The 27,975-nt window shown below is 40.5% G+C and overlaps 1 protein-coding gene across 2 annotated transcripts; it reads left to right on the plus strand.

Moving 5' to 3' along the window:
* Positions 1 to 846: 846 nt before the first annotated feature.
* Positions 847 to 27,376, plus strand: LOC129095638 (myosin-9-like). 2 transcript variants are annotated; one of them, XM_054604157.1, is made up of 43 exons: positions 847 to 1,034; positions 5,803 to 5,993; positions 6,170 to 6,310; positions 6,430 to 6,586; positions 6,936 to 6,963; positions 7,493 to 7,586; positions 8,009 to 8,029; positions 9,309 to 9,401; positions 9,734 to 9,797; positions 10,385 to 10,483; positions 10,800 to 10,943; positions 11,124 to 11,219; positions 11,384 to 11,460; positions 11,754 to 11,948; positions 12,400 to 12,573; positions 12,787 to 12,960; positions 13,544 to 13,658; positions 14,148 to 14,338; positions 14,684 to 14,805; positions 15,104 to 15,173; positions 15,268 to 15,428; positions 15,550 to 15,658; positions 16,273 to 16,404; positions 16,587 to 16,793; positions 16,889 to 17,026; positions 17,129 to 17,252; positions 17,570 to 17,741; positions 17,858 to 18,070; positions 18,284 to 18,428; positions 19,363 to 19,569; positions 19,733 to 19,837; positions 20,587 to 20,739; positions 20,966 to 21,214; positions 21,612 to 21,824; positions 22,052 to 22,264; positions 22,419 to 22,580; positions 23,075 to 23,203; positions 23,476 to 23,564; positions 23,677 to 23,800; positions 24,171 to 24,379; positions 24,656 to 24,764; positions 24,939 to 25,111; positions 26,323 to 27,376. In XM_054604157.1, the coding sequence occupies exons 2-43, from the start codon at positions 5,808 to 5,810 to the stop codon at positions 26,429 to 26,431; spliced, it is 5,886 nt and encodes a 1,961-aa protein (XP_054460132.1). In that variant the 5' UTR covers positions 847 to 1,034; positions 5,803 to 5,807; the 3' UTR covers positions 26,432 to 27,376. The 2 variants fall into 2 exon arrangements, with proteins under 2 accessions (XP_054460132.1, XP_054460133.1); XM_054604158.1 differs by lacking the exon at positions 8,009 to 8,029.
* Positions 27,377 to 27,975: the final 599 nt, after the last annotated feature.

Here is a 27,975-nt window from a genome sequence, read left to right on the forward strand (position 1 = left end):
TCGTCTCTAAAACCATTTAGACATAAATATATGGACACTACTCTTACATGTTGGTTGGGCCTCATTGCATTTGTTTCCTCTCTGCACAGCCAGTTATGTGTTTTGTGGTCATATTCCCAGCAGTGCCACACCCATGCTCCTATTGCAGGTACAGACGGGGCTCTGCATGCCTACACACACACACACACACACACACACACACACACACACACACACACACACACACACACACACAATACTCTCTCAACACTATCTGCCCAGATGCTCTTTTGCACATCCCAAGAGCCCGAGTTGAGTCTTCAGATGCTTGATGGATCCAACCAAACTTTCAAAACAAAAGTGTAAACAAACAATGATTATTATTTTGGTTGATAAATGACTGAAATGATAAATGGATTATCAAAAATTGTAGCTGCTTAATTTTCTGTCCGTAGATTTATGGATCAGTTGGCCAGTTGTTTTAGTTGTAATACTGAATGTATTTATTTTCCTATGCATTATAATTATTGATAACACATAAGCTTAAATTGGCTTCATCTCCATCAGTGAAGGAGAGGTAATAGTGAGCATTTTGTAAAAATAACTAAACTTGTGCTGCCTTCACACATCCAGGACACCTCTTATGAAGTGATGAAAATATATTTTCTCCGAGTTTATATAGTTTTTCTAGTTCATAAATGTATCCAAATAAATGAATCACAAATGCACTACTTGCCACCATCTCCTAAAGTAGCATATGAGCCAAGAAAAGCATCTACTTTTTGATTCAGCGACAACTCATACCTCCGGAGCGCTCTTGAACGCATCGCGGACCCTGGGGGGCGGGGCTTCTTAATTTACCTGTAAACTGAAGTGGGCGGATTAAAGGTGCAGAGCGTCCATCATCCCGCAGAGCCACGCCTGAGCAGCTGGACCACATGAGAGCAGAGACACCCGGCAGGAGACACAAGAGGCTTTCCCACCGAGAGGCGTCTTGTTTTATCGGAGCGGGACTTTGCTGCTGCAAACACGGACACACTGCTGCTGAAAACCAGGTGTGATCTCATTATTTATTAATATCGTGTACAGCTGGGTGGGTTACACTGTGTCTTCTACAGCAGACTTGAGTTCTTATGAATGGTGTGCACTAACTTGTAATTTTAGCAGCATAAATAGTTTTTTGAGAAGGAAAAGAAAAAGTTTTAGTTTAAGAAAGACTAATAGAAATCTGTTTGTTTTGCACAAAGTTACCAGGTGTTTTCATCAGGCGGCACAGAGGAGCTATTTAAACCCGCGCATGCTCAGTTATCACCTGGTTGCCCCTGAATATTGATTTATTTGTATTATATGTTGTGCATTTGGGCCACTGAAACCTTTCTATGTGGCTTTTGCTGACAGTTGTGACATGAACCCACAGCCGACAGCTGACAAAGTCACTTCTCTTTATGATGCTCACAAGTAGAACGGACACCAGTATAACCAGTAACATCAAATGGTAAAGTTTTCATAAGGAATAGTCAATGTAAATAAAGATAGCTGTTTTAATCAAACCGGTTGATCAACTCGTTTTGATTGAAACATTAAAGGAATGCCGTTGTTTTTATTATAGCTGTGTAAACACACACACACACACACCTTGTAATCTTTAATTTAGGACCGGTTCCATGCGTCATTTTTTTTTTTTAACCAGGAAATAATGAAAATAATCTGCGCAGTGACACAATCCAGCTGGAAAAGGAAAACAGGATGTTGAATGAAAATTCCTGTTTTCCTCTCTGGTATTCTTTGTTTAGACTTGAGCTTACATCTTTCACATTTACCTAGTTTGGATCCTCAAGTGCATTTTTGTTTGTCAGGTGAGCCAAGAGATTATCTTTCTTTTTTTCATAAAGCATACTGCACACGCCCTGCTGCCTCGTGTTTCCCCCTCGGGATACAAAGTTGAGTATATGCAGTCATAAAAGAGGACTTGGCTTTGTGTTGATCATGAGGAGCTATGTCTGACACGACTGGTTCAGCTCGGGCATATTTCTGCTCATGACTTGTGAAAATAGTTTACAGATCAAAATGTAGTCTTCCTCTTTTGGTTCAGTCCGGAAACTAGACAGCTCTGCCACATCTCTTTAATTCTGATCTTGTCACCTTTTTATACATACAAACAAATCCTGACATCTTGTTGAGCAGCTATCTACCCATCCACCTCAAAACCTTTCCACTTAAGCAACATCTCCTCGTTCACTTTGACTAATCCCTAACATGTCAGTGCCACAACACTGTCGCCCCCATAGGCCTGGTACCAGCAGCCGGGCTGCAGATGGCTCGTGCTCTCTCTGTTGGGTCAACGCCATGGAAGCCCGGATAAAGCGGGGATTGACTGGCAGCCAAGAACGGGAGAGAGAGCAGGAGCCTGGAGACGCTGTTGAAAAAGTGCAGGATAAGAACACAGGACATGGGGATTAAACAGGCCCACACAGACAATAGGAGTGGTGAGGTTAACTGGGTGATTCTGTCTCCAGACATGGTTAAATTGTTTTGACATGAAACCTTCCCAGTCAGACATTAAGACTGACCTCCTCATCCTGAGGTTAGGGATGTAGTGGATACTCTGAATGATAAGAATCAATACAGAGGCGTGGCCGTGAAGATTGAAGCGGTTTTGTCTTGTCATTTTGAACCACAAAGTGTCAAAATGTACAGAGGCAGAGTTTGTGCAACTTCCTGAGGAAGTTAGCCCATGGATAGCTTAAACAGCAAAGCCACATGCATGTGAATGTCACAAGTTTTCTGTGTTAATGGTTTTGTGTTCTCAGTACTGGTGATGCATTCAGGGCCTCATGTACTTACTGTAAATACGTGAATGCTCTTAGTTTTGTCTGAACTCTGCTGCAGTTTTGATTTTGGTGCTACATGATCAGAAGAAATGGGACTGAGTTCCTCATCATCCTCCCCCACTGACGTTGGAGAGTCTGAGCACATAATGAACTTAAGAGAGACACAGATGACACCTTGTGCACTGATCCCTTTATCCCTCGCTCTATAAGCACACACACACATGCTCAGCTGTTTTTTGTTTTTTTTTCATCATCCATCCTTAACTGGGAGTAGGCAGCTGCTTTAAAATGCAGTTGCTGTACGAACACATACATAAATGATTAATCTTTGAATAGATAATATCACCTTTTAATTGAGAAGAGAAAATTCACTTAATTCCAAATGTACTTGGTTTTGACTGACAGTAATTTCCTGGAGAATAGTTGTTGGGAATTTTTCTCCATTTAAAAATAATTTGGGGGAGTTTTGCTTATCAAACCCAGGATCTTAGGATAGCGGGTGTACAGATTATAAGATTTAGTGTTTTGGGGCTAGATGGATGAAGTTGATTTGACTTTTATACAAATAATATTACTGTTTTGAGTTGTGGATATTATTCAAAGTCCCAGTCATTGTTTTTCTTTATAATCTTTGACTCGACTGTTGCTACCTATTTAACACAAGCTGATGCTGTTTATTGTAATAGTAGCAAATCATCTCCTTTCACTTTCTGAATTATATTTAAAACAGTTTATGCAGATTTATATGTATGAGCCTCCTAATGGTGTCGCTTTAAATGCCTTAACATACTACTTTTTCATAATCATTTGTAGCACTTTTTAGATTTTATTGTTGCGAGAGAAAACAAAGGGCTCGCAAAAACCATATTTCAGCTACACATCCTATGACTTTTTCTCTAATCTCCTTTTTTTTTGTGAAATACTGGATAGTTAATCAAACAATCCAAAGATGGAACATGACTCACAGCTCATCTCATTTTACTTAATCAGATGAATCAACTTGCATCCTGTGGATACATGACTGCGCTAAAGAGACCACTTCACTAAGGTGTGGAAATTAAGAAGGGACCACGCGTTCAACTCAACTCAAACATGTTAAAAGAAAAACAATTATGTAAAGTTCCCATTGACTGGAATAACTTACTGTGGCATGTAAAAACTTCTAAGATAATTCAAAACTAGCGTTTTTTTAATAAGAAATCAAGTGCCTTGCTTGTTATATTTACTTGATGCAATCGGATTATCTCGTAAACAAGAAATTAGTTCAACGAACTATTAAAGGCAGAATGGAGATGTTGGACTTTATATATTTTAGGGTATCTTCATTTTGTTGTGAGTGCTCCTCAGGGCGTGGTTGGTGAAGAATAACATTTCCGTCTGTGTCCAGACTTGCTCCTGACATTCCTGCGAAGCCTCCCTCCACAGACCTCCACCAGCACTTTTACATAACTCACACTGCTAAAGGCTTTAAATGCACAAAGACTGCCTCACTCTCCTGAGGCAGAATATGTAATCGCTGCACCTTGTATTACCTGTGGCGGAAATCGTCATTGGTTGTAGATAATGAGGAGTGAGAGATAGTCCCGGGAATTTGTGGAATTCTGTGTTTAATGAGCTGGTGAAGAAGGAATGTGGGTCAGACAGGGAATAGAGGAAGGACAGGTAGAAAGTTGGAGAACGGGAGTAGCACTATAGAGCTCAGGTGACAAGCAACTATTTGTTATGTTGATTGTGTTGAGACTCGAGTCATGAATACAGTGGCAAAGAAAAAGAAACCGGTTTGTTTGAATTGAACATTTGGATTGCTAATGCTACAGCGTCTTTTTAACATCCTCTCTACAGTTGGTTGTTTTGAATAACTTCGGTGTACAGTTAGATTATAGGTCATAGGTAAAGACGCTGCATGCTGGTAATAATACAGTGAAACATGAAACGACAGCTGCTGTGGTGGTAATGTGCCGAAACCCGTGCTATACCTCCTGTTGCCTCCTGACAGAGCAGATCATTTCAGTGCCTTGAAGAGTCCACGTCAATTCAAACACCTCAGTCAAAATGTATGTGTATTTAAGTTATTGTAGCCCTCAAACTCCACACAGACACTTTAAATCACACACGATGAGTGACGCATGTCAAGCAGCGATAACGATTATGGTTTTAGAACAAAGTGTGCTTTTTGTGTACATTGTTGCATTGAAACGTGTTTCTGTCTTCCCTCTGTATGTAATTTGAGGGTGGGCAAAAGGTTCTCAATATTAAATAAAATCGAATGTCAGCACTATAAAGAACTCCACCAAAGCTACAAAGGCCTTTTAAAATTAAGCCATTTTAATTATTGGTTAAATATATATAATTTGATTATTTTAAATATTTTTTTCTCTTAAATAAAGGGGGGGGGGGACCACTTGGTTCAACCAATTTAAATGTATCTTGAAGCTTTGCACCAATTTGTTGCTTTAATACCATACAACTTTGTAAGAACACTTGAAGTTCATAATTCAACACTTAAGGCAGATAATGTTGAAGCTTGTTGGCCACGCCTATAAGAATATTGGCAACTTATTACTACAAAATAAAGTTGTGCATCTCTTCTTTCTGCTTCATCTTTACTGTAGGTGCCAAATTATGAAGATGTTAGTTGATTACTTAAACACACTCACCTTCTGGCAAAGGCAACATATTGCAGAACCACCATGATCAACACCCTACATTACTGTTTTTTATGGATCCAATAATTCAATTTGTTGGTGATTTAGCAAAAAACCTGTGGAACAAAGAATGCACAATGGTAGAAAATCTGAATCTTTAATGGGCATAAACTAATGTTTTTTTTTTTTTTTTTAAACATTCTACTCCTATACACTGTAAATCCATCTGCACTAAAATTACAAGGATCACAGTATAACATTGTTTGATTCTAGCTCTCTTCCAAAGATCAGACTCTTTAAAAATGGCTCCTTTTTAGTTTAAAATGTTCTCTTGCTCTGCCCTAAAGCTACCATGACGGACGCAGACAAGTTCCTGTATGGGGACCGCACGGGGGTGACCACCTCTCTGGCCAATGCCGACTGGGCCACCAAGAAGCTGGTGTGGGTCCCCTCTGAGAAGCTGGGCTTTGAGGCCGGTTCCCTCAAGGAGGAGCAGGGAGAGGAGTGTTTGGTGGAGCTGACCGACTCTGCCAAGAAGGTGAGAGTGGAGAATTTCTCTTTTACAATCTAAACTCTTGTTTGATTACCAACAAAGAACCAGCATTTTAATTTCACTATTGATGTCAAAATGTACTTCTTACAAATGTGTTTCCAAAAGTTGTAGCCTGGTTCAGGATGTCCTTCTGACAGGTGTCTTGTCTCCGTAAATCTCAGGTGAAGGTAAACAAGGATGACATCCAGAAGATGAACCCACCCAAGTTCAGCAAGGTGGAGGACATGGCGGAGCTCACCTGCCTGAACGAGGCCTCGGTGCTGCACAACCTCAAGGAGAGATACTACTCTGGACTCATCTATGTGAGTTTGGGTGGACACACGCGTTTGTATATATTCTAATGTGACAGATCTCCTCTTGATGGCAGATATTTATTTAAGTAGCTGGTTGCATTAACACTCCTCTCTTCTGTGTTATCCAGACGTACTCGGGTCTCTTCTGTGTGGTGGTCAACCCGTACAAGTACCTGCCCATCTACTCCGAGGAAATAGTGAACATGTACAAGGGCAAGAAGAGACACGAGATGCCTCCTCACATCTACGCCATCACAGACACGGCCTACAGGAGCATGATGCAGGGTACCGCAGCTGATTTGTTGAGAGAATTAGTGTGTCAGCCGCAGTATTGAGAAGCCTAGGGTGCCTCTCGGACCATTAGGCGAAAACTCAAAGATTTTTAATTCACAATGATGTAAACGAAGAAAATGAGTCTTCACATTTGAGTAGCTCGATCCAGATAAATCTATTCATCAATGTATTAACCAGCCAATCATTTCAGCCCAACATGGCTCACATGCACAAAACTCACACACAAACTCTGCAAACTGCAGAGTTTAAAAAACAGAAGTCTTATTATTTCTGGGTGTCACTTCGGCTTCCTGTGTTTTGTCGTTAATGTCATGACTTTTCCTCTGTCTCTTCCTCTCAGATCGTGAGGACCAGTCCATCCTCTGCACGTAGGTTACTCTGTCCCCTTGGTATCTTCACAATAACTTGGTTTAGAAAAGTGAACAGCTTTTATTTCCCTTTTGATACTTTTTTGCACTTATTCAAACAGACGTCTGTTAGTTGTAGGATCAAGCTTGAATTTTGTTTTCCTTCAAAACCTGATTGACTCAAGTCAGATTCAGTGCAACGGAGCTATGTTTTTCTCAACAAAACAATCTCACCTTTAGCTTAATTTAGTTGCTTTTTATCACATCACATGATCAATATCAGCAGATACAATTTACCATGTTATCCTTGAATTTTAGATGTTAAAGTTATCAGTTTTTTATGAGCCCTTTCAGATTTTTTTTTCACCATGTTTGGATAAAAAAATAGGTTCAGAGTTTGATCTTGACATTGGAAGCATTGTTTTATATTTCTGCAGACAATAGGGGATAAACAGGTCAAACTCAACTTTTAATGCCTGATCATGATGTTTAGTGTATTGACTTCTCTGATTGATGCATATTATGTGTCTAAATCTTTCTTTCTCTACAGTGGGGAATCAGGAGCAGGGAAAACAGAAAATACCAAGAAAGTCATTCAGTATCTTGCCCACGTTGCCTCATCTTTCAAGTCCAAGAAAGACCAGGTCAGTAAAAACATAACTGTTTTTTTTTTTTTGTTGTTCCCTTTTCTCTTCCTGAAATTCTTCTGATGGTTCATACGAAGATTTTGAAGGAACTGGATGGAACCCCCCCTTTATTTTCTTCTCCTCCCTGTTCTTTCCCTGATATCCATGTCGGTTCATTTCTATGAAGCAGTCTACCTGAACGAGCCGCGTGCAGGCCTCGACATGCCGGCTTCACCTCTCGGAGTAAAAGTGAAACAGATGTGAATTTGTCTGCTTGTGTTCATATTCTTTATATGCAGGTCGTTTTACAAGAAATGTTTGATGTATCACTTTTTCATGGTTCATCAGGTTACAACAGGTTTCCTCTGCAAATGCATAATGTGTGTGCTGAAGTTGATATCAAATGTGTTGAATTCTGTCCTTTTTCACCTCCTCTCTAGGGCAGTGCAGTTTTATCACATGTGAGTTCATCTCTTTGACTCCATACGCATGGTGTCTGACTCTGTATGCACATGCACTTCTCTACTAACAGGAAACGTTGTATTGTCTTTGTCTGGGTTTTGGAGGAAAATAATAAGATTACTTGAATATAGCCCACTGCACTCAGTAAGCAATACTTTTTGTTTCTTTATTATAACAGAGACCATGTGCAAATAACCTTTACCTTTCTTATAAGGAGAGATGTAATGTACCAGGTTTTTGCAAATGGTTATTTTCGCCCCATAATCCCTGGGCAGGTACATGGGAAATTTCAAGAAATATTCTTGCTAAATTTCTTTATCAAGACTTATTCATTAAGGTTGCTATCAATCTTATGCTTGTATGTTTAATGTGAAGCTACAGCTGGTTAGCTTAGCATACAGCCTACAAACATGGGAAACAGCTGGGCCCTTAAATCTAACACGTTGGGTTTTGTGCTATTATCGTTGGACAGAAGCATGCTAGCAATACTCCCCTGTTTTCAGTCTTTATGCTAAGCTAAGCTAACTAACTGTTGGCTTTAGCTTCATATTTAGCATACGGATATGAAAGTGGTATCAATATTCTCATCAAACCCCTCAAAAGCCTTTGGTATGAGTTCAATAGTTTCTTGTTAAATGCAACAATAAGTTTTCCTTCCGTAGTAAACAGTCTGGTGTGGGTTGAGAGGATTAGGAGACATGTCTGCTCAACGGTTATTTCCCTTGTAGCAGTAAACGGCCCAGCGACACAGCAGAGTAGTTGAGCAGTGACCTTATCTGAGGTTTGTCCCAAATGCTGGAATACACCTTGATGTGTGTGTCTGTAGTTTTAAAGCCATTTTGCCTGACAGTATCCAACTCCACCCAGCAGATATCTTATTCTTAATCTGTTCAGTCCTGAATCTATCATTATGTTGTAGTTTGTATCTATGTAGGTTGTGTGGGGTGTTATGGTGCACTCCTGCATCTCTTTTGGGGATCTTGGCTAACTGGCTTGTTTGTGCCTGCATGGACAAAGAGTTTTTGCTTGAGTGGGCTTGCTGGTATGTGTTGGAATGTGTAGGCTTCAGAATTTGCTTGTGTGTGGTTGATTGGGCAATGATAACATCCCCTGAGGTAGTTCTTCTAGTTTTTTTTTTTTTTTTTTTTAAAGACATTGCAGGCGCCAAGAAAATGCATGTTTTTTTAAGCTGCGCTTGCCTGACTAATATGCAGCTTAAAGTCATGATAAATAAGTTATTGTTGTCTATAGTTTCTGATACTGTGTCCTCTCTGTCAGGGTGAACTAGAGAAACAGCTGCTGCAAGCAAACCCCATCCTGGAGGCCTTCGGCAACGCAAAGACCGTCAAGAACGACAACTCATCAAGATTTGTAAGAAAAACGACTGGAAGGCTCAGACAACAATGTCTCCAAATAACATGAAGTTCATGTCTAAAGCACCAATCAAAATACATGGCATTGGATATTATTAGGTCTGAGTTAAACACCCCGCCCACTTCAAACCAGTGAGAAGAGCACAGACAAAAATCATAACAAATCTTTGAAACTTTGGCAGATTATTTTGCGTTAATGTAGAACTCCATCATTCACTTCAAGCTTATTGTGAAAAAGGGCCTTTTAAATGTTTTACTTTAACATAAAAACACAATACAAGTTTTAGTGCTGCATCATATAACAATTATTTGATTTGTTTTCTCTTTTAGGGAAAATTCATCAGGATCAACTTTGATGTCAACGGATACATTGTTGGAGCTAACATCGAAACTTGTATCCTTTTTCAAAATATGCAAAAATGAGTTTCCCTCAACCTGTGTGTGTGTGTGTGTGTGTGATAGAACCCAGTCAGCTATCCTGTAATGCTCAGTTTGGGATCATTGCGGATATAGATAAGTCTGAAGCCCTATTCACAGGGATAAGCCTGCTGAAAAATTCAGCAGGCTTATCTCGCCGCATGGAGACTTATTTGCACTAGAGCAAGAGTTCTTTGAGTGTTGTATGAACATACATATAATACCATTTATAATATTAAATATGAATATCATATTGCACAACTTTAAATTAAGCAGATGTTACGCAGAGCCTTGACAACATTTCCGAGGGATAATGTCAGTAAATGCCAGTAAAATATAAACGGGGCCACAAGGTGGGGTAAAAATGCAGATGCAAGAACAACCTTTTGTCTCGTACTTTTCAGTTTTTTATTTGTCCTTTAGTGAACATAACCAGACGTTTAGATATTAACCATATAAACACAAAACACAACATGTGGGTTGTTCCAGTTTTGCTTCTATACATTTAAAGATGCTGTTGTCCTGCTGCGTTTGCATGTTTGTCCTTAACTGAAATGTTACCAGATCTGCTGGAGAAGTCTCGGGCCGTCCGACAAGCTAGAGTTGAGAGGAGCTTCCACATCTTTTACTACATGCTGAGTGGAGCGGGGGAAAAACTGCGCTGTGAGACATTTTATTATGACGTGAATGTGTCCAACTGGGCTACGTGAATGAAAGTCGCAATGTGGTTTAGTGAAAATTGAACTTGTTCAAGAGACAGGACATTTATGTCGTTACTTATAGAGATACAGGAAGTAGCTGATTTAGTCCGTCAATACTGGAAACTGAGCTTTTCATCCCTCAGTTTAGTTAGTGTCTCTACTACAATGGGGCTGAAGTTGTATGCATTCAAGCCACATGAAAACGTACTGCCAGATTTCTCTCAGACTAAAATGGTCAATTCTTCATGAATGGTTCTCTCCTCTTTTTCACCATCCAGCTGAGTTGTGTCTGGAGGATTACAGCAAGTACCGTTTCCTGTCCAACGGAAACGTGACGATACCCGGCCAGCAGGACACGGACCTGTTCACTGAGACCATGGACGCCTTTCAGATCATGAGCATCCCAGAGGAGGAAAGAATTGGTACTTGATCATCTTGTTTTTTTTAAAAACTTGTTTATAGACTGTGACTAAGGATTTATTTCATTATCAATGAAAGGTTAGGGTGAGATCACATCAAACGTGTAGTACGGTGGCACATAATCGTCATCATGCGATTCTTTCCTCTGCAGCACACAGTGACCTATTCTGTCTTTCTGTCAGGTCTGTTGAAGGTGGTGTCGTCCGTGCTGCAGTTGGGGAACATGACCTTCAAGAAGGAGCGTCACACTGACCAGGCCTCCATGCCCGACGACACTGGTAGGCTCATTTACACAGACACATCCTCATCCTCATTATCATTATCATCGTCATTATCATCGTTTCCTCTGCACATGCTGTCTGTCTCATTTTCTCAAACCTTCCCAATTCATCAAACATCCACCTTCACGTCTTCCAATGTGACCCCCATGTTTCACCCCCAGCCGCCCAGAAAGTGTGTCACCTGCTGAGCATCAATGTGACCGACTTCACACGAGCCATCCTGTCTCCCAGAATCAAGGTCTGCATGGCAATGGATACATGATTGTTTCTTTGTCATTGGATAGTATAAATGTTGACTATGTTTTTCAAATGATTATGGTTAATTGATGCGAATGTCCACCTTCTTGTCTGTCAGTTTATGGATGCAATGTCAGGACATTTTAACCCTTTTTTTCTCGCTTTTGTTTAAACCTGGTGTGACTTTAGTTTCCTCATCCCAAATAAAGGAAAGATATTTTGTCAATTGCCAGTTTCTTTTTGTAATGATGTCTTTAGCATTGCAGGATGACATTGGATTATTTGTTTTTGCAGGTTGGCAGGGACTATGTCCAGAAAGCACAGACCCAGGAGCAGGCTGAGTTTGCTGTCGAGGCTCTGGCCAAAGCCTCTTATGAGAGGATGTTCCGCTGGCTGGTCCTGAGGATCAATAAGGCCCTGGACAAGACCAAGAGACAGGGAGCCTCCTTCATTGGGATCCTTGATATCGCAGGATTTGAAATCTTTGAGGTGAGCTGTTCAGGGCTTGACAGATTGATAGTTATGCATTGTAACTCTAGTTCTGTAATCAGACAGAGCACTCCGATGGGGCTCGGCCAGCAATGCAGGAATCTGTTTAATGCTGCATGCTATAGAGTGGTGTCAGAGTTCAATGAGATTAAAAGATGTGGGTTCAATTCACAACCAGTCGATGCATCTTCATTTATCAAATTCCTCATAGAAATGAATGGATAACAGGCAGACTGAGTAAAAGCACCTGTGTTGGTTGGGTCTTTAACAGTGTCCCTATAAGACTCCACACACACACACACACACACACACACACACACACACAGCGGGTAAAACATTATGGTGAAGTCTGCAGCCCCGTCTCTCCAGGCGTGGAGGCCTTATGACGAACGTTGCGGATTTTAAATTATCTGTCCTTTTGAGTAATGTTTTCTCTTATTCTCTCTTGCAGTTGAACTCGTTTGAGCAGATGTGTATCAACTACACCAATGAGAAGCTGCAGCAGCTCTTCAACCACACCATGTTCATCCTGGAGCAGGAGGAGTACCAGAGGGAGGGCATCGAGTGGAGCTTCATCGACTTCGGCCTTGACCTGCAGCCCTGCATCGACCTCATTGAAAAACCTGTAAGTCGTCTCCCAATTATCATTCCTCCTCAAGACTTGTACAGATAACACTCGCAGTACTTTTCTTAGCCTGAAGTAAGATTTGAGGTGACTTTTCTGCAGAAGTCACTGACTAAAATACAGTTGTGTAAAACAAACTGAGGCATATGATTATTTGAACTGCAGACCGACTGAGGTGTTTCTGGGGTTTGTTTTCTTCTCTGTTCATCACAGGCCGGTCCTCCAGGCATCCTGGCTCTGCTGGATGAAGAGTGCTGGTTCCCTAAAGCCACAGACAAGAGCTTTGTGGAGAAGGTGGTTCAGGAACAGGGGACACACCCCAAGTTCCAGAAACCCAAGAAACTCAAGGACGACGCTGATTTCTGCATTATCCACTACGCTGGAAAGGTCAATGATAATAACTTAGTTTGTGTTGTTTAGTTTGTGAAAGAGCGATGTTTAATTACTTTTGATGGACTATCATGACAGTAATATTTAGATTTTTTGGTTTGTGGAGGGAGATCATATTTTAGCTAGTTTATAAACTATTTGGTTGTTTGATCTATAAGAAATTTTATAACTCATCATATGCTTTTATTTGAACAATCTTAATCTGCAATTTAACTATTATTAACATCTGTCTTGTAAATATTTATTGGAGTGAAACATACATTATATCACTCTTAAATGTAGCAGAGTATAAAGTACTCAAGTAAAGTATAAGCAGCTGAAAATTGTACTTGTTCTGGTAGTTTCTTTCAACCACTAGATGGCCACGACATATTAATCTGGCTCATTTCTGAGTACACAAAGTATGGCCACTGGTTACACAGCATAGACTGTATTTGTAAATAAAGTCAATGTCATAAAGAAATTTCTGTGCATCAGAATAAAACGGGCATCAAGCAGCATTAACTCAAGGAAACATTGATCTGGTAGAAACCTAAACTTTGCAGCCCTTCTTCATAAACATGTCTCTCCTCTGGTGCAGGTGGACTACAAAGCAGACGCGTGGCTGATGAAGAACATGGACCCTCTGAATGAGAGTGTGGCCACTTTGTTCAACCAGTCTACAGACAAATTTACTGCTGATCTGTGGAAAGACAGTAAGTGACTGAATTTACCAAAAATCTCGTTGTGCAAACTGCTGTGCGCTTCTGTTGTTGCTAAAATTATTGGAGATGCAATTTTTGTTGCCTGTTGAATGTCCATGACTGGAACATCTCGGGCATTTCCAACAGATTCGTGCTGACATTGTGCAGGGATTTCATTTAATTTAATTTAATTTTCTTACACAATGAAGTTTGCACTTGACATGACCTTTTTTTTTTTTTTTTTTTTTTTGATCTGTCACCTTAAAATAACCCTCAACTTATTTGTCAGTAAAATATAATTCCTGAAATGCACAGATAGTAGAAGTAGGTTTTCAAATATTTGTTAGCTCCTCTGGTGTTTTGTCAAAATGTATTTTGTTATCTACATGTAGAAGATGTGAGTTATAAATATGTTTTCATTATGAGGAAATTACTATTTCATTTCAGCGTCCTAAAAAAACACTAACAACATTGTTTTCCACCTTGTCTGTGTCCTGGCAGTGGACCGTATCGTCGGCCTGGATAAGGTGGCAGGAATGTCGGACTCCATTCACGGTGCATCCAGAACCCGTAAGGGCATGTTCCGCACTGTGGGCCAGCTGTACAAGGAGCAGCTGGGTAACCTCATGACCACGCTCAGAAACACCAACCCAAACTTTGTCCGCTGCATCATCCCCAACCACGAGAAGAAGGTAGAGAACAAAGAACACTTGTTATATTAAATATAATGAACTACCAATGTGCACTGGTGCTAATTCATCTCTGGCAAAGAAGAAAACAACTGGAGGTAAAGCTGGGTAACAAAAGTCTTCCACTTAACTTGACATGTGGGGATCCAGCGGTACTCATTTACTCAAACATGGTGTATTGGACAAGATGGTTTTGTTGATGCAGCCGATGTCGCAGATTTGTACAACGTATGACACTCTCCATCCTTAGATGCTCAATTCTAATGATGTATATATTTTTAATAGTATGACGATTAATAACAGTTAAAAAAAGAAACACAATGATGATGCTTTATGTTTCTTCTTCAGTCTGGTAAACTGGAGCCTCACCTGGTTCTGGACCAGCTGAAGTGTAATGGAGTCCTAGAGGGGATTCGCATCTGCAGACAGGGCTTCCCCAATCGTATTGTCTTCCAGGAGTTCAGACAAAGGTGACAAACAAAACACATACCTGACAAACACTTACTCTATATCTTATACACTCAATTAAGAGCCCAGTCCTGGTCTAAACTTCAAGTTCTCAAGTAGGACAAACATGAAAAATAAAGACCAAAAAATAGATACAGACACACATCCACAACAGTGATTGTGCCTAAAACTGCATAACTACAGGAGGCCTAAAGTAAAAAAAAAACAACACACATTTAATTCTAAAAACAACTCCCTCCTTAATTAAGCATTTAGAGTCAAACTACTTGAGTAATTTAATTCTGCTTGTCTGTCTCTCAGGTATGAAATCCTCACCCCAAACGCCATCCCAAAGGGCTTCATGGACGGCAAGCAAGCCTGTGTGCTCATGGTAAGAACAATAACTCAGAACAAAATGGCTCATTGTTCTCCATTTCAAGGTTTAGGACCTGTCACTGAGTTTTTCCATGTCTTCTTCATGTCAGATTAAAGCTCTGGAGCTAGACCCAAACCTGTTCCGCGTCGGCCAAAGTAAAGTGTTCTTCAGAGCCGGAGTCCTGGCTCACCTGGAGGAGGAGAGAGACATTAAGATCACTGATGTGATCATCAGCTTCCAGGCCTGGTGCAGAGGATATGTGGCCCGCAAGTATGAAGGATTAACACTGAAAATATTTTATGAAGAAACTTGTTTTGTAGTTCAGTTTGTCTTTTTACTGCAAATGAATAAATTGAATATATCATTTATATTGTTTTGGTTTTTACTTCAGAGCCTTTACCAAGAGACAGCAGCAGCTGACGGCCATGAAAGTTATCCAGAGGAACTGTGTTGCTTACCTCAAACTCAAGAACTGGCAGTGGTGGAGACTTTTCACCAAGGTAAGAGCTTAATGAAGCTGCTGTCACTGGACAACCTGATAATAGGGCAGAAGTAGTTAAACAATGTGATGGTAAAGAAAATAACAGTATCCAGATTACAAAAATTGGTATATCAACTTAACCACTAAAGCCAAAAGTCCTGTTCTGAATCACTCTGCAGACTTCAAAATCAGTTAGTAACTTTTTATTGCAATATTATGAATCTCGGACAATCTGAGCAGCTATTAATGTGCACCCATTTAAAAAAAAAAACTAAAGAAAGATCCTTTTAAATATCTTAAAGCGGATAAGAAGATTGTTAACACACATGTTCCAAGTCGAGTTGCAAGCCCTCTTTTTTTTCACAACTCTGCTCCAACTTGGATGCAAATCTGAATCTTCAGCTTTGGGTGTAGATTTGTAGATTTTTGACTACCTACTTTGACGTCATTTGTGAGATATTGAGATCTCTATCAAGCATCTATTGGTCACTCACCTTTTATTTATATTAAATTATTTTAACACAACAGTTTTCCGCTCACCATCGTCAGTTTCTCACTAGGGTGCCAATTCATTCACCCTTAGAAATATCGCTATATGCTTTGATAACTTTGCGTTTCTTTCTTTTTCTTCAGGTGAAACCTCTGCTGCAAGTGACTCGGCGGGAGGAGGAGATGCTGGCCAAAGAAGAGGAGATGGAAAAAGTGAGGGAGAGACAACTGCAGGCTGAGCAGCAGCTTCAAGAATATGAATCAAAGCAGAAACAGGTAGGAGGCTCCATGTAGACACTGCAGGGAGCTTAAGCTATGGTCAGCCTTATTTTAAATATGTGAAAGAGGTTTGATTTTAATTTGTGGATCTGCATTAAGTCATGAGTCTTTTTAATTCAGAATGATGCATCACCGAGATGTAATCCTCCAGTCTCTTTTCTTTGACTCCCCGCTGCTAGCTGAGTGGTGAGAAGTTAGCTCTTCAAGAGCAGCTCCAGGCAGAGACGGAGCTGTGTGCGGAGGCCGAAGAGATGAGATCCCGTCTGGCCACCAGGAAGCAGGAGCTGGAGGAGATCTTACATGACCTGGAGTCACGCCTGGAGGAGGAGGAAGAGCGCGCCACCCAGCTCGTTACAGAAAGAAAAAAGATGCAGCAGAACATCACGGTCAGTTAAGTCCTGTGGGAAACAGAGTGTGAGATGCGATGAAAATAACTGTGAAAATGCTTTAATATTGCAAATTGTTTATGTTGTTCATCCAGGACCTGGAGCAGCAGCTGGACGAGGAGGAAGGAGCCAGACAGAAGCTCCAGATGGAGAAGGTCACCACGGACGCCAAGCTGAAGAAGCTAGACGAGGACGTCATGGTGCTGGACGACCAGAACAACAAGCTCAACAAGGTCTTATTGAATGCCTTCACCAGAAAAATGCAGCCTTAATAAACAAAACCATTACATCTAGGGCAACGAGTAAATTCTTTGTTTCTTTATTTTAATCCTCAGGAGAAGAAACAGATGGAGGAGAGGATCTCTGAGTTCACCACCAACTTGGCTGAGGAGGAAGAGAAATCCAAGAGCCTGCAGAAACTCAAGAATAAACATGAAGCCATGATCACAGATTTGGAGGGCAAGTATCTGTTGTTTCATATATCTTTCATAATTATTTGTGTTTTGTAATTCATTTAAATTCCTTCACTTGTGTTATACATTTTCTTTGGTGTTGTGAGAGTCTGTAATCAGATGTCTCACATCAAAATCTATTAAATTGAGAACAAAAGGTAATTTATAGACACCCTTTTTTTTTTTTTTTTTTTTTTTTTTTACTCCTAACACGGCCATGCCCATTTTTTTTTTTTTCAATCCTTTAAATGTATTATTTGTTTTTTTTACCTTTTGCAAATATAAGTAAATAATAAATTTGGGTTTCTGTCTTCTCGCACACAGATCGTCTAAGAAAAGAGGAAAAAGTGCGTCAGGAGTTGGAGAAGAACCGTCGTAAACTTGAGGGCGACTCCAGTGAGCTCAATGACCAGATGGCAGACCTGCAGGCTCAGATCGATGAACTCCGAGCTCAGCTGGCTAAGAAGGAGGAGGAACTCCACGCTGCACTGGCCAGGTATAATAAAAATAAATACATTTTTAAAACTTAATGTTGAATGTTCTTGGAAGTGAGAACTAACACACGGAGTACCTGTTTGTCAATCTAACCCCTCCGCTTTACCTCACCTTCAGGATTGAGGAGGAGGCTGCAGCCAAGAACATGGCCCAGAAGAAGATCAGGGAGCTGGAGGCTCAGATCTCCGAGCTACAAGAGGATCTGGAGCTGGAGAGGCAGGCGCGTGCCAAGGCTGAGAAACACCGCAGGGACCTGGGGGAGGAGCTGGAGGCCCTCAAGACTGAACTGGAGGACACTTTGGACTCCACCGCGGCACAGCAGGAGCTGAGGTAACGATCAAAATGATGTAGTCTTACTGCAGTCCTACCAGAAGTGTTATGTTGTTGTTTTAAAAATGTTATGTAGACGGATCTAAGTGTTCATGTGGAAGGCTCCGAGGGCAACATGAATGCACAAATATTTATACATTTTATTTGTTTCGCTTTTGTTCTCGCCACACTTCTCATTGTGTCTTTATAAACTTCCTCATTCTGTCTCTTCAGGTCCAAGCGTGAGGTGGAGGTCACCCATTTGAAGAAGAATCTGGATGAAGAGGCCAAGGTCCACGAGCAGCAGATGGCTGACATGAGACAAAAACACAACCAGGCATTTGAAGAGCTCAATGAACAGCTGGAACAGGCCAAGAGGGTAATGGCAATGTTATTATTTAGCACATTTCAATACAGGTAAACACAAATAACTTACCATTCAAAGGCAAAATATTAAAATACTGTATAGGCATAAATATAAGAACAAAGGCAGCCCAAACAACACAAGCATACTCTGCTTAGTTTGTCTCTGCAGGATGTCCAAAAACATTTACTGCTGAATACAGACTACACTGAGATGCTTGTAGTTGGTCCTAAAATTCAAGTGATATCAATTCAGTTTGGGGAAAAGGAAAGGGAAATGTGAACTGTGCATCATCTGCATATGAATAGTTTGATACATGGTGTTTCTTTATGATAATACCAAGCAGGACCATGCTCAAATTGAAGACAAGTGGCCCAAGGACTGACCCTTGTGGAACCCCAGAGAACATTTTTGTATAGCAGATATAAACCTACCGATTGAAACATAGAGGCTAGGATGAAAACCAGTTAAGAACCGCACCAGCTAAACCGACTGAAACACATTAAAATGTCAAATACAATGTCAAAGACAGCAGGGAGAACAAGCAGTACTAGAATCGAAGTTCTCTGCGAGTCACTGTTGATCTTAAGGCCATTGCTTACTCTTATGAGAGCTGTTTCATAGCTATGATTTGCTATGAAACCAGATTGGTATGTATCATAGATATTGATGATTAATATATATTCATCCAATTGCTTTTTATATCATTTTTTTTCAAGTATTTTGTTCAGAAAAAGAAGATTAGAAATTACCTCTCTGCAGGGAGCTTTTAATACTATTTTCAATGTTATTATTAAAGCAATGAAAGACAGATTTGAACAGTTTGGTATAGATGGAACTGGGTAACAGGTGCAAGAATAAAGTGGGTGGTCAATAGAGAAGGATGCTCGATGCTTAACAAACATCTGAATAACAACAATCGCATGCTTCATGTGTGCTGCTCCTGCAGAGCAAGGTGTCTGTTGACAAAGCCAAGCAGTCTCTGGAGAGCGAGTGGAACGAGTTGCAGATCGAGATGAAGACTCTGACACAAGGCAAAGCAGACTCTGAACAACGTCGCAAGAAGGCTGAAGCCCAGGTCCAAGAACTCCAGGTCAAATACAGCGAAAGTGAACGACAGAGGCAGGAGGTGGCCGAAAAGATGGCCAAAATACAGGTACTGTATTTTAAAGGATGGTTGACTGAGTGAACGGGAAGTAAAGGATGCGTAGGTGGGGGAAAGACCGATAGTTTGTGATGATATTTCTGTTAGGATGGGTTGAGTGGCTAATTAAGATTGTCTCAATGATTCTTTTCTTATTTTTTTTTCTGGGGTCTAGTTGGAGCTAGACAACGTAAACAGCCTTCTGAGTGAAGCAGACGGCAAGAACATCAAATCCAGCAAAGACCTTTCTGCTACAGAGTCTCAGCTGCAGGATAACCAGGTACAAACAAATGCATGTTTATTGTGTCAAATGCACTGTTGTCTGAAACGAGAAGTCGATTAATCAATGTTCTTATTTATTTATTTATTTATTTATTTATTTATTTATTTATTTATTATTTTTATATTTTGCAAAAATGAAAATATTTACCAGTTCCAGCTTGTCCAATGTGAGGATTTGCTGCTTTTTTCTATTTTATAACATCGTTAATAGAAAATCTTTGGGTCTTCAACAGTTCTATTGACCAAACCATTATTTGAGAAAACAATCGGAAAAATTATCCAATAAAGAAAATAATTGCCTTTTTGCCCTAATCTCTTACAGTATCTATTTACCCTACACATTTTCATTTCTATTGATGGACATGCAGATGCATGTTTGCATCACCCACGCATCCAACTTTGCAGTCGATTTTTCTCAGTCAAATCTGAACAAAGAAATAATTTAGTTTTTAGATTCAGTGTGACTCCCTCTTACCAAAGATATTTATATCCCCAATGTCCATAAATGTACAAATCAATTATAGAAAAAAGACATGCCTTCTTAACTTCTAGTCTTTTCTGTTATTGATCACTTTCGTCTGGCTTCTTTACTGTTAAGTCATCTAGTGATAGTTTCTGCACGTTCATGGTGACACTTCAAACAGGAACTGTCAATCGCTAGCTCAGCATGACTTTTACGTTTTTAGTGCAAATATACCATGATGTTAACAAAGTTATGTTCGTCTTTTTTCCTTCTCTTTCCTCCAGGAATTGCTCCAAGAGGAGACTCGTCAGAAGCTCACCCTCTCCACCCGCCTGAGGCAGATGGAGGACGAACAGAACAACCTGCGGGAGATGCTGGAGGAAGAGGAAGAGGCCAAGAAGAACGTGGAGAAGCAGATGACCACTCTGCAGACCCAGGTCTGTGCACATCGTCACACTCTCTCTGTGCACTTAAACAAAGGCCTGATCTGTGTTTTACATCGCACACATCAGCAGTTCTTGAAATTTATAGTGTTCTTAGATCTTAATCATTCAGGAGAGTTGATTTTAGACTGGCCTCATCAGGAGTCCACAATGTCCCTGAACTTCCACACACTTCATTCTTGTCCTTTCTAATGCCCCCTCTTTTCTTCTACGTCCTAAGCTGGCAGACATGAAGAAGAAGCTGGAACATGAGGCCTTGTCCCTGGATGGGGCAGAGGAGGGCCGCAAGCGATCCCAGAGGGAGTTGGAAGCCGTGATGCAGCAGCTGGAGGAGAAGACGGCAGCCTACGACAAACTGGATAAGACAAAAACCCGTATACAGCAGGAGCTTGATGACCTCATAGTGGACCAAGACCACCTGAGGCAGATCGTCACCAACCTGGAGAAGAAGCAGAGGAAGTTTGACCAGGTATCACGTAAACAGTGTATTTTCTGCACAGAGCAAAAACGAGTAACATTCCCTTAAAGACTGAATATTTTTCTTTTGACAGTTGAGAGGGTATTGTGATTATATTTCATTGTATCCCATTTTGAAAGGAAGACCTGGTCAAGATGGCTGCATAAAAGTCAGACAGAAAAGTAAAACTCAAGCAACGGATACAATAATACATAACAAATCAGAACAACAATAAGTGTCATCGGATTATACAGAAAATCAGAAATCCCAAAACGTCGGATCATTATTCCCAAATAATATTGAATGCACTGTTCATTTCACCACAAAATGTCGCCTTCATTCAGAAGTATTACGTTTTAAAAATGTTTCTACAGTGATGTAACTGCCTCTCCTGATCTCCTCTCCATAGATGCTGACCGAAGAGAAAACAATTTCTACTCAGTACGCAGAGGAGCGCGACAAGGCCGAGGCTGAGGCCAGGGAGAAGGAAACGCGAGCACTGACACTGGCCCGCGAGTTGGAGACCATGTCAGACCTTAAAAACGAGCTGGACCGGGCCAATAAGATGCTCAAAGCTGAGATGGATGACTTGGTCTCCTCAAAGGATGATGTCGGCAAGAGTGTAAGAGAAAAAAACACTCGTCTTTTGGTTCACTGGAATAAATTGTTTTTTGCTAAAAATGTCAACCATGGAAACATGTCTTTTTTTCAAAGATACAACAATGCATAGTTGCTCTCAGCAGTTAAAATGAGAGCAGATTGTTGCTCATGATCATTTCTAGCATTGCCCCTCTTCACTGAATGCCTAAAAGCCCTGTATGTGTAACTATGCAACCTCCTTGTCCGCAGGTTCACGAGCTGGAAAAGTCTAAGCGTGTCATGGATCAGCAGCTGGAGGAGATGAGAGTTCAGCTGGAGGAGCTGGAGGATGAGCTGCAGGCCACGGAGGACGCCAAACTGCGTCTGGAGGTCAACATGCAGGCCATGAAGGCCCAGTTTGACCGAGACCTGCAGGCCAGAGATGATCAGGGAGAGGAGAGGAGGAAACAGCTGGTTAAACAGGTACGAAAGAAAACTCTTAACTGACGTTTTCCCACAAACTATCGCACAGTTGTATATAATATTCAATTTTTGCATATATTTGCTTGCAAGCAAATGCTGAGTTGTAGTTTTACTGACTAAATTGCAAATTAAAACGATTCTTCCTCTCCTTCAGGTGCGTGAGATGGAGGTGGAGCTGGAAGATGAACGCAGGCAGCGTTCTCTGGCCCTCTCGTCCAAGAAGAAGCTGGAGATGGACCTTGGAGAGCTCGAGCTCCAGATTGATGCTGCCAACAAGGGCCGTGATGAGGCCCTAAAACAGCTGAAAAAACTCCAGGTGAAATAGGCCTCCATGCACTCAGACACAAGCAAAAACGTATTGCCAAAGTGAGATTGACTCTGCTAATATTTCATAACTGAATTGCTAGTTTGACTGAGAAATCAACATGAACAGACACAAAGACAAATGAAAATAAAAAATGCAGCCTCATCACTTCAAAATTAGTTGACATGTCTTATTATAAACAGACTAGAAAACAATGAACTCATGATTTCTGAGGATTGAACACATTTTGCAGTAATACCTTCAAACCTTTCAGAATATAGGCCACTTGTTGTTTTCATAAACACATAAAATGAGATATAATCTTAAACCCACAGTGTTCAGTTATGGGGAAATACCAGTAAATTGAATAAAAAGATTACAGTTTGGTCCTTTGAGCACCTGTCACTTTAGAAGTGTGTAGGCTGTCCTGTCACACACTGATTAGTGAATCCCTCACAGTGATGGTGTCTAACCGCGACACTGCTGTCTCCATGTCTACTTTCCAGGCTCTAATGAAAGAGCAGATGAGAGAGCTGGACGAGCTGCGTCTGTCCAGAGACGAAGTTATCAACGGAGCCAAGGAGACCGAGAGGAAGCTCAAGGCCATGGAGGCAGACGCCCTGCACTTCCAGGAGGTACGAATGTAATAATGGGACACCTGACTGAATGTGGGAAAAGTACCTGGTTTGGACAGTTTCTTAGACTCAACCAGATATTATAGATAAGGTGTATTACATGGAATATTATAGGATGGTAAATATGCAAAAATATAATCATTTTTAATAATAATATTGTATATTAGAAAAACATTTTTCTTGAATCTTTGAACTTCTCAAATTTAAGAAAAATCTAAGATACTTCAGTATTCAGCTTTGAAGTATACATTTGTTTCTTTGGCTTCCTCTAGGAACTGGCCACTGCAGAGAGAGTCAAGAGACAGGCTCAGAACGAGAGAGACGAGCTCCAGGAGGAGATTAGCAGCAGCAACACCAAGAAGTATGAGCCAATAGATAGTATTGACGTAAAATGCATTGAAATTTCACAGCAACTAAGGAAATCCGTCTTTATTCATTTACTGTCTTTCCTCCTCCTCACTCGTTGTTTCCAGTTCTCTGCTGGCAGATGAGAAGAGGAGACTGGATGCTCGTATCACCCAGCTGGAGGAGGAGCTGGAGGAAGAGCAGCTCAACACCGAGATGGTCAACGATCGTCTGAAGAGAACCACACTGCAGGTTTGGACACATCATCGCAGATATGTTTATTATAGTAGATAATAATTTACTATTTTTGTTTGCAAGTAGGAGAAAACATTTTGTGTTTGGTGTAAAAGAAAGGATTGTGAAAACATGTGCCATTCGATCCTGGAGTTGCTCCAAGTTTTTTTTTTAAGTTTGACTAATTATGGCATCAGTTTTAACACCAGGACAGAAAGATTAAGAGAAGAAACACTAGACTTAAGTTATTGTCAGCTGGACTTGGAGAGTTGCAGGAAGAAACAACCCTGTGATTAGACCCAAACATGAACAACATTTTTTTAAAGGAATACCCAGGGTGACTGAAGTCTTTGACAAATGCTTCTCCACTGCCTGTTTCTGACATCAGACCGAGCAGCTGACCACGGAGCTGGGTGAAGAACGCAGCGGCTCCATGCGGCTGGAGGGGGCTCGCTCCCAGCTGGATCGCCAGAATAAGGAGCTGAAACTGAAGCTGCAGGAGCTCGAGGGAGCCATCAAGTCCAAGTATAAATCCTCCATCACCACCCTGGAGGCCAAGATCGCTCAGCTGGAAGAACAGCTTGACATAGAGTCAAAGTGAGTACCAGTGCAATGGACACTTTGAAATATCCTCAGATTTTTATTTTGATGACCACATCAGTTGTCATGACAGCTCCATTTCGGCTTTACCCTCTTTAATAGTAGCTACAATTGTTTGACAGGAGATTTATTCCTTTTTTATATTTGTCTTAAAAAAAGTTTCAGTAATTGTGCCTGTGTACTTGTGATTCAGTACAGACAGATGTATAGTGAGGTAATCAGTAAAGCCATGTACTGAGTCCTCACTGCATTTGCTTTTCCTACTCATTTCAGGGAGCGCCAGCAGGCCTCCAGGTTGACCAGGCGCACAGAGAAGAAGCTGAAAGAGGTGTTGCTACAGGTCGATGACGAGCGGCGCAACACGGATCAATACAAAGACCAGGTAAGCCCCATCACTTAACTCTTTTTCACTTTTGCTTTTCAGATTGTTAAAGGGACGACGGAAGAGTCTGGTTGCTTAGTTCCTCACTTGAATCCTTGCTGATCTGGCTGCACAGTTTTTGGCACTTGTTCCTCTATTGGTGCTCTCCTCACTAAGTGAATCCCGTCTCTGCAGGCCGAAAAGGTGAACAGCCGAATGCGTCAGCTGAAGCGCCAGCTGGAGGAGGCAGAGGAGGAGGTGACCCGATCCAACGCCAGCCGTAGAAAGCTGCAGAGGGAGCTCGAGGATGCCACTGAATCGGCAGACAGTATGAACCGAGAAGTCAGCAATCTGAAGAGCAAGCTCAGGTAGAGGCCCCTATAACATTTATGCATTTAACCTTTTATAATAATTTAATTAAGAATTATTTTTAATGTGTCAATACATTAATCATTAAAACGTATGTAATCATTTCATTGCACCATCCCGTCACCCCAGCACACACAAACGTCCTCTCAACTTGCCATTAATATCAATTGTCAATCATAGATTCAGTTCACAAACAAAAATATATATCTTTCTATCTGCCCCTCTATTTTTTTGTATATATTGTTAACAAGTTGGCCACATATCCTGTCAAATTTAATGGGTTGCCTTTTAACATTGTGCATCATTTTCTTCTGGGTTGCAATAGTTCTCTCAATCATGTTTTATTAAAAGGTGGGTTCTTTGATTTCCAGTTAATTAACATACTTTTTTTTACTGCGGTCAATATGAAAAGTATTAATTTCGTCCACCATTATTAAACTTTTGAGCATTGCTACGTCTCCAGATATAGATATTTGGGGGTCCGGTGTAATTACTTTCTCTAATGTGTCTGACATAAGTTTAGAAATCATTAAATTATTGCACTTTGAACTTTAACACTCTTGCACATATATCCACTACGGGGTCGATTGTTGGTCAGAAAATCCAGAAAAGCATGCTTGCGTGCGTACCGAAAAATGCGATCTGATCCAGTAGAACATCCTGGTATTTTTGGCATACTCCAGTGAACATACTATGTATTCAGATTTGGAAGGCACAGCATGTTTATTAGATCACCTTTATCTTGGGCGTTTAGATACAGCAGTTCAGCCCCAATGCATCTCCTATGTGGGGTTTAATACATGCAGTGAAATATGTTAAATTGTAATAGATTTTACTAGTCTTTCGGCATATATATTCATATGTAACATCTTTTCCCATTCATGTTTGTGCTGTGCAGAGTAATGCTCAATTCCGCTGCCCAAGGCATTTTTCAAATTTTTATATTAATCCCTTTTGTGAGTCTGCATTCAGAATAGTTTAGACTCAAAATGTTAAATAAAAAGCCCGCATTGCATGCTGGGTATGTGAATTTTCAAAGAGGGCAGGGAAGGTCAATTGAAAAATAAGCTGCATTAAGTTTCTGAAAGGTCAGTTTAGAAGTCTGAGTAATCCTGCTTAATTGAAAAAGGTTGTATAAAGCCTTTAGTGGCTGCAGAAAGTATTTGTGCAGCACCTGACTGTGTTTGCTCCATCATTTATTTGTTTTAAGACGTGGGGACCTGCCTTTCAATATGAGACGTACCTTGAATCGCACTGGCCTGGACAGTGATGAGGATGTGGACGTGAAGACTGAAACACCTGAGCCTGCAGCTGAGTGAACGGAGGACGGCCAGGAGGGAAATAATACAAAGACCACAGTCAACGTTCAGATATAGTTTTTAAAAAAGCCATGAAAGCTATCAAGTAAGATTTATTTTTTGTGAGAGGATTTAGCCATGTGTTCTCATTGACATTCGTCTTCTAGCCATATTGTTACTTTCCATAAAATACATTTATATTTGGCTAAAAAAATCGATTTCAACTCAGTGAATGTGAGCAGTGTTTTTCTGAGGCTTTACACTTACTTTTCAGTCTATTTTTCTACTTAATGGGTATATTATATATTATCTCGCTTGTAATAAGCCATTGCAATTTAGTTTTATTTTTGCATGAGGTTTATGTGCAGTTTCTGTACCATTTGTGGGGAAAACACTGGAGATTTTATGCTTGTTTTGCACACAAATATGGGTATTTTGGGAGTTTTGATGCAATTCTAAACTCTGGTTCACATTTGCTATTGTCAGCATAAATCTGCATTTGTACTGTATGGTTTTCCTCTCACTGTGTCATCCTTTCATGTTATTACCTCAACAAATTTTGCTCAAAGCCAACACAGACAAAATGAACACACAGATTGGAAATTGTTCTTTTCATCAGAGGTGGTGTAGTCAAAAGGCAGCAATGTTGGTGAATATGTTGGTAAAAATGTTGTACCATCATCTATGATAGCTTGGTTGATGTATCATTTTTCAATGGTTTTACACTTCATTGATTGTTGGTGGTGGGTCATCATGTTGTAGCTCTCACTGGACTATGCTTTGCACAGCGGAGGGGGGGGATCTGTAAGCACATTAGCCTCTGAATGTTTCCATTCATATTTTAGATTCAGTATGATACCCTAACACTGTATTATCAAACCAATAACATGTTATATTGATGCCAATATTTTAAGGTTAATCTATATTTTAACAAATGCCTTAAATGCAATAAATTGACAAACTATCAAATGCATTTGACTCCCTCGTCTCTTGTGAGTTACCTGAATTCGAAATGTTTGAGGGCTTGAAAGATTGATACATTTTTTTATCTAATATTTTTTCAGGTCTGTCCTAAAACAATACTTGCATGCCAATACACACACTGAAACTGTTATCATTCCTCTGTCCATGACTGTGAAAGGAATCCTTCCTAAAGCAAATATTAATGCCAGTAGCCGAGGCCAAAATCTGCATTCCTCTTTGAAGAAGTTTAAAGTTCAACTAAAGCTAGTATGAGGCCTCTGGAGTCTGAGTTGCAAAAGCAAAGGTTCTTTGAAAGTTGGTCTTATTGGTAGAAAATCCCCTCTTTGAAAATAAATGAACAACACAAAGTAACCCTGAGTGAGTGATTGCCCTAAATAAGGAACAACCTATATCAGCTTTAAACAAGTTGTCCTCTTCTACTGCAATTATTTCCAAGGAAACTCATAACTTCCCGTTAAATGATGATGCTGCTGCCATGGGGAGAAGCTGAAACCTGGTCTCAGCAAGCATCCCATCAACAATGGCTTTATGTCTTTGAACTGTAAAACATATGGCCATTGTAGTCTGTGTGAGGCTGCACA

This window comes from Anoplopoma fimbria, chromosome 9 (assembly GCF_027596085.1).
Source record: "Anoplopoma fimbria isolate UVic2021 breed Golden Eagle Sablefish chromosome 9, Afim_UVic_2022, whole genome shotgun sequence".
Taxonomy (NCBI): Eukaryota; Metazoa; Chordata; class Actinopteri; order Perciformes; family Anoplopomatidae; genus Anoplopoma; species Anoplopoma fimbria.